The sequence below is a fragment of the Protopterus annectens genome, chromosome 14.part0, assembly GCF_019279795.1.
Source record: "Protopterus annectens isolate FY-2018-M chromosome 14.part0, PAN1.0, whole genome shotgun sequence".
NCBI classification, from domain to species: Eukaryota; Metazoa; Chordata; order Ceratodontiformes; family Protopteridae; genus Protopterus; species Protopterus annectens.
This window is the reverse complement of record NC_056748.1, coordinates 795,692,977-795,707,834: the sequence shown is the minus strand read 5'-3', so window position 1 is coordinate 795,707,834 and position 14,858 is coordinate 795,692,977. Positions and strand designations below refer to the sequence as shown.

The 14,858-nt window shown below is 42.1% G+C and overlaps 1 protein-coding gene across 1 annotated transcript in view; it reads left to right on the top strand.

Annotated features, from left to right (window-relative positions):
• Nucleotides 1–14,858, top strand: part of LOC122788732 — a 1,291,644-nt gene that overhangs the window by 607,024 nt on the left and 669,762 nt on the right. Inside the window, exon 4 of the mRNA XM_044055624.1 lies at nt 11,848–11,905. Within this exon, the coding sequence (XP_043911559.1) occupies nt 11,848–11,905 (58 nt within the window). The remainder of the gene's footprint in view (nt 1–11,847; nt 11,906–14,858) is intronic.

Genomic DNA, 14,858 nt, shown 5'->3' with positions numbered 1-14,858 from the left:
TTGTTGGGCAGCAAATCTAGCTACCTTGTAGGTAGATTTGACTGGTCAGGAGTGGTAAGTTAAGATATGTGGGAATTTGAGAATTGTACATCACAGTGGTTAGAAGGTAGGTAAGTGATCTTGGCTTCAGAGATGAGGAATTTTTTGTTATAGTAAAGGAGCCCTAGTTTTGTATGAGTCTTTGATAAACATGCAAGTCAAGTTTAAGCTTATCGTCTCTGATTACATCTAAGAGCTTGGTGCTGGATTCTTCTTGAATAGGAGTGTTAAAGGACTGTATGATAAGGAGGGTTTAATATTGTACTTTTTAGACAGGAAGAGTAACAGCTTTGTTTAGGGTTAAGGATGAGCTGGTTGTTGGAGAGCCATGTTTCAACTAAGTTAAAAGATTCCTGAGTAGCTGAGAAGAGCTTAGAGGGAGAGTTGGCTGTGGTGATGACTGTAGTCATCTGCGTATTGCACTAAAGATGACTGAGGACAGGAGGTATAGAGCTGATTAGTAAAGATAATCAAAAAGTGAAGGCCCTAGAATGCACCCTTGAGGTACACCCATTTTACAGGGAGAGGAGGGGAGAGTGCCATCTCACTGAGCTCTATTAGTGAGGTAGCTGGAGAACCATGCAACAGTATGAGGAGAAGTTGAGGTTGTGCAGTTTGTGCAGGAGAAGAGTGAGACAGTGTCAAGCTTTTGAGAGGTCAAAAAAAGGCAAGAAATAAGTTTATGGTCATTCGTAGCTATAGAGACAGTGTTGAGGAAGGATAATAGAGCTGTAGTTGTGCTATGTTTGAGTTTGAAGCCATGCTGAGTGGGTGTAAGAAGATTTTCCTGTATTCTATACTGCGTAACTTGTTTATGAATACATTTTTCTAGTACTTTAGTGAGAGGGGAGAGGATAGTGATAGGTCTAAAGTTGGAGATGTCTGAGGAGTTACCTCCTTTTGTGTATAGGTAGAGTGTAGCATTGTTTCCAGATGGAAGGGACTAGAGATTCCGAGATGGAGTGATTTAATTAGGATAGATGCAGGGAGAGCAAGAGTCAGCTGCTAGTAGAAGCAAAGTGGAAGGAATATTCTCAGCTGATGCTGAGCATGGGTTTTAATTTAGAGAGTAGAGTTTTGATGTAGCTAGTAGGTACAGATTTGAGGGAGAAGGTATTTGAGGAGTTAGTTAGGAGTAGGTTCAGAAAAGTTGGATATGTTAGATGGAGTTTTGGTTAGGGTTCAGTAGCTTAGATACTGAATTGATAAAATAGGTACTGAAGGTAGTGACAGCTTCTTCAGATGTCTTGTCTGGGCATGGATTGGGGAGCTAAGATTACCGTGATGTAATATTTGGTTAATAGAGTTCCAGAATGTTTTAGTATTGGATTTTAGGGCTGTGGGAGGTTTGTTATCGAAGTATATATATATATTTTTTTCTTGTCAGATTTCGGAGTTCTTTATATTTTTGCAAGGCTGCAGGGAGCTTAGTTTGTGACCATTTTTTTCCATAATTTGTCTCTAGTTGTAAGGGTATGAGTGGCTTTTGAAAGCCACGGAGGTATGGTGGACTTAGAACTTTGCGAGGGAGATCAAATGAGTCTGCAATACTAAGGAAGGTGGAGTTGAAAGCTAGTACTGCTTCTAGTAGGAGTTGGGTAAGTAATTTCCAGTTTAATTTAGAGAGGAGGTCATTAAAGGTTTCTGGATGGAAGTTAGAGTTTACAACAAGTGATAAATCTAGGAGGTTTTGAGTAGTTGGGAGTGAACCTAAGCACTTATATAGGGGAGTGATCTCTCAGGGTGTTTGGTAGGATTTCAGGGTTATGATATTTGGAAGGATTAGATACAAGTACTCAGTCGAGTACTAGATGCAAGTTTTGTGTAGGTTGGGAGATTAGCTTTGTAAAGCCGTATAAATTGAGTATTAGAGTATGGATTACTGAGAGTTAACCAGTTAATGTTGACATCCCCAAGGAGGATAGTTTCATTGGAGATGTTTTGAGAAAAGTATAAGAGAATATTTTCGAGCAGAGGAATGTTGTCTTCTGGAGGAATATAGATGGATGCTACTGTGATAGTAGTGTGGTCATTGATTTTACGGTTAGCTGTAACTAGTTCAGGAGAAAAGGATGGGATAGGTTTCATAATACTTGTAATGGTGAGGTGGTTGGAGTAGAGGATAACTACACCACCCCCTTTTGTTTTTGATCTATGCAGAGTGCATTATAAATAGGAGGAGAATGTCTTTATCAGAGGTTTGGGGTTTTAACCAAGTCTCAGTTAAGGTGATGACATCAGGGCTGTGGAAGGCTGTTCAGGCATGGATTTTCACTAACTGTTTAGAATACTGTAGGCGCTCAGAATAAAAGGGAATGTTTGCAGAGGATGAGATTTAAGTAGGGAGAGGTAGAGTTATCCATGGTGTGGTGGTAGGCCCGGAATTTGGGTGCATGTCTCCTGCTAGAACCAGGGCTTACATGAAGGTGGTAAAGTTTGAATTTAAGTGGGTTGTAAGTCAAATACTTGGTCTTGGTTTTAGATGCTAGAGAGTGAGGGAGAATTTTGATTTTAGGCAGAGGGGCTGTTCATGGAAAAGATAGGAGGAGTTTGTAATAGAGTACTGCACAGATGAGAAGCAGTTAGTATGAGGATTACTGTGATCTCTATGGACAGGTGGTCATGGAGTAGTAATAAGATGCAAGAATGAGAAGTAATGGAGGCAAGAGGAAAAGAGGGTTGCAATAGCCATGGCCTAAGGTGGGAAGTAGGATTGGGATGGAGTGAGGAGTGGATATGGGACTAGGAAAAGTAAGTTGTTAGACCTGTTGGAGAGTTGAAGTAAATTTTACGTGAAAACCTGTGGGGGGGGGGGGTAAGAGCTGTGTAGGCAGGGGGAGGATTTGCAGCAGACTAGACTATGAAGTGATAAGTACGGGAAGGTAAGGTGTTAAGACTGTTTTATCAGACAGGAAGGGGTGGAGTTATGGCTAGAAGGGATAAGGTGGTTGAGTATAAAGGAAATGATATGGGGGTGGGAGGGGAACGAACGGAGTGGGGTGGGCCAGGAAACAGTGGGAGGGGAGCGAATTGGAGCGGGATGGGCCAGGAAACAGCAGTCACCACAAGAAACGAACAGGCCAGAAGGTAAACGGTAAGGAGCACAGTGAGTCAGCAGGTAAGTAGAAGAGGTGGAGAGCTTGTAGATATAGGAGGAAAAGAGGTTATCGCAAGGTATACACAGGTATTTGCAGTTAGATAAAAACAGTTAAAAGGAAACCACGAACAAAGAGTATAGCTAACATAGTTGACACTGGGGTAGTGACCATCTTATAGTTGGCAAAGAGACGGAGGCAGGGTTTCTAAACAGGTGAGTATTGGGGGGGGGGTCACATTTATAGAGTAAGCTAATGGTATTAATCTGAACATTAACCTATACAAAAATAAGAAAACATCTCGTCTACATATATAATCTGTGCACTTTTATACCACTCCCACCCCAGCAGCCAAATATCACAGCATATTAGCTTAAAACTTGTTTTTGTCAAATCTGTCTACTTATACATTGTAAAGTGGTAGTTATTAAAAGTAAAGCCGCATTTGTTTAATATTTTTATTGCATAGAAAAATCACTGAGACTCCTCCACCCACCATTTAAAATACCACTGACTACCTAGTACACAAAGCTGCTTTAAGTAACATGCAGGTTATATCATAAAATATTTTAAACAAGTATTAAAAACAGCTAGTTTACTTCCCCCTTTTTAGTGTTATTTTAAACAGTGACAGTGGGCTGTATGCTTTACAGTCGATCCACAAGTTTACCAAAATCAAAAAAATCCAAACGTAACCACTTTCTCTTGCAAAGCCAAAAAAAAGATTGCTTTGTAATCTCACATTTTATTAACTAATTTCAGTGTTTTTGCTCTTCCTGTTCATCTGCAGCTCCCAGTACCAGACCAATGGTTCAAGTCCAAGGTGCACCTGATTTTTCTCGTTTACTCCTTTGCTTTTTCTGTTTCTCCAACATTTTCCTTGGGAACATTGGAAAATATTTCACTGGCAAGTTTCTCTATAAGCTTTGTCAGTTGAATGCAAAGCAGTCCTTTTTGCTTTGCTTTCTGTTGGATAATTCTGCCTTAGCATGTTCTGCATCAAAAAATGTTTTTAATCCTCCAGGAAAAAAATATTCTGTGGACAGCAACTTTAATCTCCCACCTGTCTCTACACATTCCATGATTACTGGATAAATATGCTTCTTTTCTTCCTGGTGTACAGTGAGTAATTGTTTTCCACAAACTTTACTGTCTGCAAGTTTTAATACTTCCCTTCTGCCACAGTTTTATCACCAACTTTTTCTTCTGGTATAATTGCATCTTTATAATGATGCAGGAGTTGCTTCTCTTGTCGGACAAGTTTGGAGTATACACTCCATGTGCCCTTTAAATTAAGTAATCCTGCTATGGAGTACAAGCCGAGTTGCTTATTTGTGCTTTCATAAAATTATAAATAGTGTCTTCTTTCCCGTTTCTCTAGTACAGCAGAATTGTTTTTCTAGGTGCTTTCTTCTAAATCTGCCATTGTTTTAAACTTCTCGAATTGTTGTCCTCAGCCAGCCTATTCTTTAAACATCTGATGTTTTCAGTTCAGCGGAATAGCTAGTTAAAGCATCCTGTTTTCCCAGTCTTTTTAGTTGATTTACTCCTTTAGTATTTAATTTTTAGCCATCTGAGTACATTTGATTTATATTTTCCTGTAAATTACTGGAAGTATTCTCTTGTATCAAAGCTGGAGCTTGAACTGCTTTTTGCTGAACAGCTACGGGATTCTTTCCAGTCAGTGTTTTCACCTCGTCTAGTTTTTCTTTCAGGTTCGCTAAATGTCTTTGCTGGCATCCACAGTGTACTTGGTAGCTAGTAACCAAATTCTGTTAAAGCTGGCAGAATTAGTAGCTGTTTCTCGTTTGTTTTTTTTTAACATGGAGCTGAAATTAAGCTGATCAGCGTGCAGGCATCTTGCAAGTCCCATTCTAGTCTAATTATTGTGCTCTATAAGCACACAAACCTATATATGTAGACTGGAAGAGCAGAAAGTTGCAGCTTCTGTACCCACTGTGATACAATTTTTAAGTTGATATACCACAGTGCAGCACTCCCTGAGTGTGCTGTCCTGTAGACGAAATATAGAAACAGCTGTCCCATCTGCATCAGTTGGTGGTAGCTCAGGTACATGTACACAGTCCCAGGACATTTTAAAAAAAAAAACAGGAGGGTCAAATTTCCCAGAGTAGTATAAATAGCACCATGGATCTCCCCTTCTAAAAGAGGCTGCTAGTCTAATGGGGCTAGCTTGACCAACAGTGGAATAAGAAAAAAACAGAAGTATTATTGAAGGTGTTGAGACACATCTTACTTTTATTTTGTACTACTGTTTCCATCCATGGTCTGAGGAGGGCAGCAGTGAGTAGGCATCACCTGGAAGTCTAAACAGATTGCTGCTTGTGATGCAATTCCCACATGGCAATGATCTTGCACTTTGTAGTTATGATGATTATCATGTGACTGTATTTAACACAAGATGTTAAGTTGTCTATCTCGCCTTCATTCTTGCTGGATGGGTTCGGAGCCGACCTCGGCTCCGACTCGGCCACTCTAAAAGCTCGAGAGTTGGTTCCACCGGCTCGAGGCTCCCCTTATATAGGCGTGAGTTACCTCAGATCTCGTTTGCCGCTACAGCTATCGAGGTGTGTTTTCTACCGGCTCCAGGTTAGTGAAAGTTAGACTAGTTTAAATTCTTTAGACTTAAGCTAGCTTAAGTGTATTTTTCTTTCCCCTTAGTGTAGTGGATATTATCCCTTCTACCTTTTATCCAGCCCCCTTTTTTTCTAAAGAACTTATAGTTCTTTCCCTAAGGCCTTCGGGCCCTTCCTTCCCTATCCTTAGGGTGTGTATGTGTTTGATTAGGGAGTTTTAACTTAACTTACCTTTAGTTTAAATTCCCTTTGAACCCCTATCAATGTAATCTGTGTGTGTGTGTTTTCTGTGTGTGATTACACTTCGGTTCCTTGAGTATGTCCAAGGATACAAAGGTCTCAGGCTTCAAGAAGTGTGACTCGTGCTGTCAGAAAATGTCTCTGACAGACGGTCACACTTCGTGTGTGTATTGCCTGGGACCTTTACACCTGCAGGACTCTTGTGCTGTATGCCATGGCTTCAGCCCTAGAGTCCTGCAGGAGAGAAAAAATAAACTCATTTTGAGGGGTTTGATTAAGCCTGAAGGTTCCCTTTCTGTGTCATCGGGGAAACCTTCTAAGGCTTCCAAGACCTCGGCTCCAGCTTCAGAGTCGAGGCCTAAGGCTTCGAAGCCTACTGCTTCATCGGCTCCGGCTGGAGCCGATGAGTCTTTGACTGCAGTATCTGTGGTTTCCTCTGCTCCGGCCGGAGCCGAGGCATTAGAGATTCCTGAGTCGGCTCCGATCAGACCATCGGAGCCGACCTCTAGAAAGAGATCGAGGTCACCGTCCCCTGGCTCCTTTCATTCGGCTCCAGCGTCTCCCCTGCTGTCTGAACGGAGCCACAGATCTCACTCCTCCAGGTCATCGAGGCTCTCAGATCACGATCTCCAGAGGGTAGTGAGTAGACTTTTGAAGTCCGAGGCACTGGCCCAAATGCTCCAGAGTCCGACTCATCAGTCGATGCCTCAACTTGTTCCAATAAATATTCCTCCTCCGACTCCTTTGAGCTCTGAGCCGGGCGCCTCGGACCGAGACTGTGGTAGCGCCGGAGCCAATACAATTGTCTTCGGCTCCGTCGTCTGCTCCGATTTCTTCTTTTGAAGAATCTCGGCGCCGGGCTTCCCTCGTCTGCTCCGAGGGGGTGAGTGGCATCGGACCCTTGTCAGACCCCCCTCTCCCTCTCGGTGCTTCGGCGCTGGTGAGTTCGGCTCCGACATCGGCCTCTGAGCCATCTCTGTCGGTGCCGAGGGAGGTTCTCAGCTTCTCTGAGCGGGGACCTCTGGCTCTGCCAGACAGGGGTGCGTTCGAGGTCATGCGGAGTGTGCTGGAACCTTGTTCGACTCAACAGTCGGCTCCGTCCGCCCCTCCCTCTTCGGTGCCTTTGGTTATGTCGACTCACTCCCTCATCCCAGACCGCAGAGAGCCAGCTCCTCAAGAATCCCCCGTGGGGATCTCATCCTCTTCGAGGCCTCCCCTGAATTGGCAGGGGAGCCCCCTAGGAAGAGAAAGTGTAAGAGGAAGCACATAGACTCACCTGAGTCTGTCACCTCTGACACAGATTTAGAGGATTCCGAGGGTTCCCCACGTTCCCTTTCTGAAGATGTCTCTTTCACAGACATTCTAGAGATCCTGAAACAGAGGGGAAATTGGCCAGCCCTTAACCCTTCGGAGGATGAATCTGTGTATCTTGAGGCGTTTGGCTCTCGCCCTTCCACCTCCTGGGTGCCCCCCCCCTTGATCCCCTCATGCAGGTGGTTGCAAAGAAGGCCTGGACGGCTCCTGATTCAGTGGACCCTACCCCCAGGAGACCTTCCACATTTATAACAGCACCAACTGACAAGCAATTTCTCACAAAAGGTGTTTCTGTGGATGCTATGGTGGTAGCTGCTGCCACCAAGAAGGAACTAGCTGATCCTTCAGTGCCTGTTCATCCCCCTAAAAAAGAATCTAGGTCTATGGACAGGTACGGGAAGCGGATGTTCTCGTCGGCGACCTTTGCTATGCGTTCGCTGAACTACCTATGCCATTTTACTCGTCTTCAAAGAGACTTGATCAAAGAAGCGAGTGACATGTTGAAGGATCCTACGGCTGCGGGTTTTCAAGACAAGATGAACACTCAGCTGGCTACCCTGAACTCCATAGCTAACTGCTCCATGCGCCTCCTTTCTTATGCGGCTGATGGAGCGAGCAGGGCCGCAGGGACAGGTGTGGCCTTACGCAGGCATGCCTGGATGCGGCTATGCAACTTTATGGACCCCTTTAAAACGTCATTCACTAATTCCCGCTTGATGGATCATCTCTTTTGGTCCTCAAGTGAAAGAAACCTTGACTAGGTGCGAGACAGATGGCAAGACTCTTTCTGCCGCCGGAGTCCGTTTTCTACTCCTTCTAGGCCTTACCCCAAAGGCCAGAAAAGTGGGAAAATGTGGTTCTGCAAACAATCTCAAGGGACTTCGCCTGACGACAGAGTCGGTTCCCGCCAGAGGCAGAGGGGGGAACAACAATGGTAGACGCCGCCCTAGAGGCAGGGGGTCCAGAGAACCAGGGCAATCGAGAAGCCTTCTCTGATAAGCCCTTTCAGCATCCCTGAGGTGTTGCCCGACTGCCCACCTTCGGAGGCAGTCGGGAAGATTGTCACTGTACCCAGAAGCCTGGCTATCCCTGACTCAGACAAATGGGTACAGTCCATCATTTCAAGGCTATTCCATTCCCTTCGCTCGCATTCCAAACCAATCAAATAATTCCCTTCCAGATGTTCCACCCTCACTTAGGGATCTTACTGCTTTGGCAATTTCATAGCTGCTTGCAAAAAGAGCAATTCAGCCAGTTCCAGCAGACCAGCAAGGATCCGGAATCTACTCCAGGTTCTTTTTAGTTCCAAAGAAAACAGGGGACTGGAGACCAATTTTGGATCTCAGTATCTTGAACAAGTCAGTCAAGAAAACAAGATTTCGGATGGTCACGCTGCAGTCCATCCTTCCCCTATTGGGAAAGGGAAACTGGATGTGCTCTATAGATCTTCAGGATGCGTACTATCACATAAAAATGAACAGACGCTCCCGAAGATTCCTCCGCTTCAGGCTGGGAACCAGTCATTTTCAATTCAGGGCCCTGCCCTTTGGTCTCACCACTGCCCCGGTGTTTACCAAATGCATGGCAGTGGTAGCTTCTCACCTGAGACGTCAAGGATTCCAGGTGTTTCCATATTTGGACGACTGGCTCCTCACAGCTCCCACCAAGCATCTTCTTCTATTGGCCAGGGACTACACCTTTTGCATTTGTCAAAATTTAGGCATTTCAATAAATTGCGAAAAGTCTGTTTTGTCGCCTTGTCGTACTATTACCTTCATAGGTGCAAATCTAGACACAGTCAACATGTCTGCGAGACTAACAGATCAGAAAATAACAGACATACACAAACTGGTCTCGCTCCTCTTCAGCAGTAACAGAATCAAAGCCAGGTTAGTTCTGAAAGTGTTGGGGATTATGGCGGCTGTCATACCTCTGCTTCCATTAGCCAGATTCCACATGAGAATCCTTCAATGGATGCTCTTCACGCAATGGTCATACCAGCAACTTCCGATGTCCCACACCATGATTATGCAAACATGCAGAAATCATCTTCTGTGGTGGATGTCTTCCCCTCAGCTCTTATTGGGAAGACCCTTTATCCCTTCCCCTCCGGTTGCTACTCTGACAACGGACGCCTCCCTGATCGGGTGGGGGGGGCATTATCAGGGCAGAACTGTCCAGGGCACATGGCAACCAGACGAATGCCACTTGCACATAAATGTTCTAGAGATGAGAGCAGTGCTTTTAGCGTTGTAAGCCCTTCAAGACTCTCTTCCCTTGGGAACGATAGCAATCCAGACGGACAATATGTCTGTAGTGTGGTATATCAACAAACAAGGCGGAACCAGGTCCTACCCCCTGTGTCGAGAAGCACTCAGACTGTGACATTGGGCGATTACTTCTCAGAGGTTTCTGATAGCATCGCACATCCCCAGGAAGTCCAAACAACTCGCGGACAAGTTGAGCAGAGCTATCCTCATGCCTCACGAGTGGTCTCTGAAAGACTCTGTTGTGAGAGACATTTTTCTCAAGTGGGGTCAGCCTTGCTGTGACCTTTTTGCTACTCCCCAAAACAGCAAGTGCAGAGATTATTTCACCCTATTCCTTTACCAGGCCAGCCCAGCAGAGACGCTGTAGTCCAAGTTTGGCCCCGGGACTTCTGTATGCATTTCCTCCTTCCCACTAATCTCTCAAGTGATACAGAAAGCTATCGCTCAGAAGGCCTCGTTGATCCTCATTGCTCCTTACTGGCCTCGACAGGTTTGGTTCCCCTTTCTACATCATTTTCTGTTGGAGCGACCTTGGCATCTGGACCTAGTTCCAGATCTTTTGATCCATCAGTCGGGTCAGTTTCATCGCTCCCTTCCCTCTGAACCTCACTGCTTGGTTCCTCCAATTCCAACCTTAGCCAGGCTTCCTCAAATATCTCACTCTGTTCGAGATATTTTGATAGCTTCCCATAAATCTTCCACTCGAAAGATTTATTTGAGTAAGTGGAAACGTTTCGCCTATTGGGCTCAAGGAAGGGACATAGATCCTTTCACTGCTTCCATCCAAATGGTCCTTGATTTTCTAGCTGAACTCTTCCATGCAGGTTCATCTCCTTCTACTCTTAAAGTTCAATTGGCAGCTATTTCTAACTTTCATGTGGGCATTTCAGAGTCTGCCATAATGTCCCACAAGCTTTGCAAAGCCTTTTTGAAGGGAGTTTTTCTACTCAGACCTCCTATAAGAAATCTTCCTCCTCCTTGGGACCTAAATTTAGTTCTTAGTTCTTTGATTCTTTCCCCTTTCGAACCTGCAGCCCTCCTGTTCTTTAAAATTGCTATCATGGAAGACACTCTTTCTGGTAGCTATTACTTCAGCTAGAAGAGTTTTAGAACTTCATGCACTCAGCTGTCGACCTCCTTATCTGTTGTTCCATAAGGACAGGGTATCTTTACGAACCAACCCGTCTTTTTTACCTAAGATAGCCTCATGCCTAACCTAAATCAAAGCATTGACCTTCCTGTGTTTTTTCCAGAATATTCTAACAGGTCTGAACAAAAATTGCATTGGCTAGATGTTCATCATCAGTTAAGGTACTATTTGGATAGAACCAAACGATTCAGAAAATCTGACCAGCTGTTTGTCTCTTATGCAGAAGGCAGAAAGGGACTTTCAGTTTCAAAGGTATCATTATCTAGATGGCTAACATCTCTGATTTCCCTTGTTTATGAAATTAGACACCAAAAGCTGCCTAACAAACCTAAAGCCCATTCTACCAGAGCTTTGGCTACTTCTATAGCCTTCCAAGACAGACTGCCTATTGACACCATTTGTGCAGCGGCTACTTGGGCTACTTCTCACACTTTCATTTCTCATTATAAGTTGGATTTAGCTTCTAGGCATAGAGCTAACTTTGGTTCCACTGTTCTCAAGAGTCTGTTCCGTTAGGCCACCCGGGACAAGGTGCTAGGGACGCGGTCCCATCCAGCAAGAATGAAGGCGAGGTAGACAACTTAACATATAGAAGTTATGTTCTTAACATAACGTTCCATGTTAGTTGTCTTCTCGCCTCCCACCCTCCTTCCCCCTGGCCTGGACAGACCTAGAGGAGTTTTGATTGTGACCTCTCTTTCTACCACCTCTTTACTTTAGGTATATGCTGCTGTGCATATTTTCCTGGATCAGGATGTAGGTCACCCTTCTCTTCTCCCTGGTTTATAGAGGTGGACTTTGTTTATAGTTATTCTGTTACTATTATAAGCTGGGCCTAGCTTACAAACGAGATCTGAGGTAACTCACGCCTAGCATTGTGGGATATAAGGGGAGCCTCGAGCCGGTGGAACCAACTGTCGAGCTTTGAGTGGCCGAGTCGGAGCCGAGGTCGGCTCCGAACCCATCCAGCAAGAAGAAGGCGAGAAAAAGACAACTAACATGGAACGTTATGGTAAGAACATAACTTCTATTTTTGTTGAATTTGGTGGTAAGAATATTGTTGAGTTACATTTGTGTTTACATATTTAACTCCTTTTATTATTGTGGCAAATGGACTTATTTTATTTTTTTTTTTTTTTTAGGACGGTCTGCCATCATTGAGAGATGAAATGTGCTCCTCAAATGTGTGCAAAAATGAAGGTAAATTGTTAGATGTTTCAATATATCAGTAAACACTTTTGTTCCATTTTTGCAGTATTCCGTTTAAGCAGCTGAAGTGGTAAGATTTTTTGAAATCAATTTTCCATAGTGCTGTTACTTATGTAGCCTTTAAGTATTACATTATGGTGGTCTTTTGCTTAATTTTCATACAAGATCCAAATAGGAGAAACTGTGAAGGTGAAGCATTTGCTATTCATAAGAAAGGCTTAAGTACTAGATTTCCGCAAGTGGGTAAGTCTCCCACTGTGAAAGAGGTGATGCATCTTCCTGAAATTGAATTATTGCTGGACTTGAGTAATTTTCACCATAATACACATTCTTTTACACATACAGTAGGTAATCTCTAATGATGTCTTTGTAATCACTGCTGCAGTAATCGTAGCTCTAGGGTTGTATTCTGAAAAGGATAAAATAGCTGTCCAGTTTCGAAAGTTGCAGGGGGGCACCCTTCCATCCGTCCAAGCTTTAGATGAGCCAAAGAAGGTCTAGTTTTGTTTGCCAAGCCCTTTAGATCTTTCCTCCTGCCAAAGAGCTTCTTGCAGGCTTTCTTAGATTGGTGTTTGGCTAATACTTCCCATTCCTGGGCACAGATTTCTTTTGTTGGGGAAACCTTACACATTGTTTTATGGTAGGGTAAATTTAACTGATCAACTTTTTCCTTGGTAAAATATGTATACACACACACATATATACATACACACACATTTTATATATATATATATATATATATATATATATATATATATATATATATATATATACACATATATACATACACATATATACATACACATATATACATACACACATATACATACACACACATATATATATATATATATATATATATATATATATATATATATATATATATATATATATATATATATATATATATGAGGCTTGCTCTGGCATTCAACATAATTTTCTACTTAACTATTGACCAAAATGTCAGTTTTACCTTTGTCACAAAAAAAAATAAAATAAACTGTCACCACATCAGGCTGCTCAAGTGCCTTAACTGCATATAGGTGACTGCTGTGGCCATTACTAGTTCCGCAGACCATTCTTTCTCCCTATAGTGTAGCCTCTACAACCACCAAGGACCCCAAGGGTTAGATGCATCCTCTGCTCATGTTTACAGTCAAGACCTCTTTTTTTTGGTTTAGTGTTTTATAGTTTAGATTACTGCTTTTGCTGTTTGTGTTGCCTCTTCATAGCTGTCAATTTACTGTTTTAGCAGGTGTTAATATGAAAGATGAGGAAAAGGGAGAGTAGAGTTTTAAGTGCCAAAAATGTGGATATAAAATAGCCTTTCACTGTGGTCAGATGGTCTGTTTTGCTTGTGGGTATAAAACTTTGAATGTAAAATGCTCCTTTTGTAAAGCTATTGGATACAGGGCCTTATTTTACAGGGAATATAAATTGATGGTAAAGGGCCTTTTCCTCCTGATTCTGAGGGCTATGGGATTATCAATAGATCCCAAGAAAAGCTTAGGTTGGTCAAAACAGAAAAGGAGGAAAGCTGATGAGGCTTCACCATTTACCCTGAAACTGCCTTGACATGTCTACTTCAAGTCAAAATCTGCACTCCCCCCTTGACTACAACTCCTTGTAAGCACATCGTCAGATTGATGGCTGAGTAGACAATCTTTAGAGCAGAAATACTCCATATTCTGTTGCAGCCTCATTATGATTACTCTTTCAGATCTTTGAAGTCATCCAGAAGCAGTTATGATTTGGAGTTGGATTTTGGGGGAATTTGGATAGGGGCCTTTAATTAATATTTTTCCCTACTTGCATCTCCTTTAATTTTCCCTTCCCCAAAATGCTCCTTGGACAGTAATTTTTTTTCCCCTGTCCCCATTCCAGTTTTTGAAACGGGGTTTTTTTAGCTTGAATTTTTTTGATTTTTTTTTGATTTTCTTTTTAACCCTTTTTCCATCCTTTTTAATTGAAAAAAATTTCCCAAATTGGCCCATTCCCAGTTTTAGAGGGTTCTTAAAGAGTCCCCGTCCTTGGGGGCCCCTTTTTTTGTTTTAACTTTCCCCTTCCCTTTTAAATGTGGGTTCAGAAAGAAATTTAATCTGAAGGTATATAAAAAGGGCAAAAAGTATTTAAGATTATAAATTTAAAGGAATACATATTTTTGTTGAGATCAAATTTTAAGGGGGATAATTACAGAATTTATATGAAGACCCTTTTTTATTAGGGTTTAACAAACATTTTGGGGCCCTCGGGTAGACCATTATTTTTTTTTCCGGGTCATGGTAAAAACTGATGAGTCTACATCCAGGAAGCCAGGCAAAATTTTAATCCCAAATGTATGATTGAGGGGTTTATTTTCCCATTATTGTATCCATTATTAGAAAGGAATGATAATAAGCTTTTGGTCTGTCCATCCAACATGCAGTCTCTGGCAATATACAGATTAGTGAAGCTAGGATAATGCTTCTGGCACACATGCAATTAGCATCCTGAAATATTATATAATTAAAAAAATTTCAAAAAAAGGGAAAAGAATTTTTAATGAAACATACAAGGAAACAATAGCCCCTTTTTTTTTGGGTTTTAAAAGGGAAAATTATATAAAATTAATTTAAAAATGTATAATTTTTTTATCAAAAAAGATTAAACCCCAAAAGACCTGGATCTGAAACCCAAAAGATGGAAAAGTATTTAAAAAAATTAGATGTTAGCCTTTTTTGTTTTGATAATTATTTTAAATATGAAATCATATTTAAAAAATGTCTTTTAAGATATACTCTTTAGGGGTTTTTCTGTTTTCTATGCATTTATAATTTAATCCTATTTTAAAAGGGGGAATATCTAAACATAAAAATTTTTAATATTTATTTATGTAGATGTTACAACTCAATTAAAAACTGCTTAAAAAAACTTGTTTTTTAGAGAGCCATGCAATATAGACCCT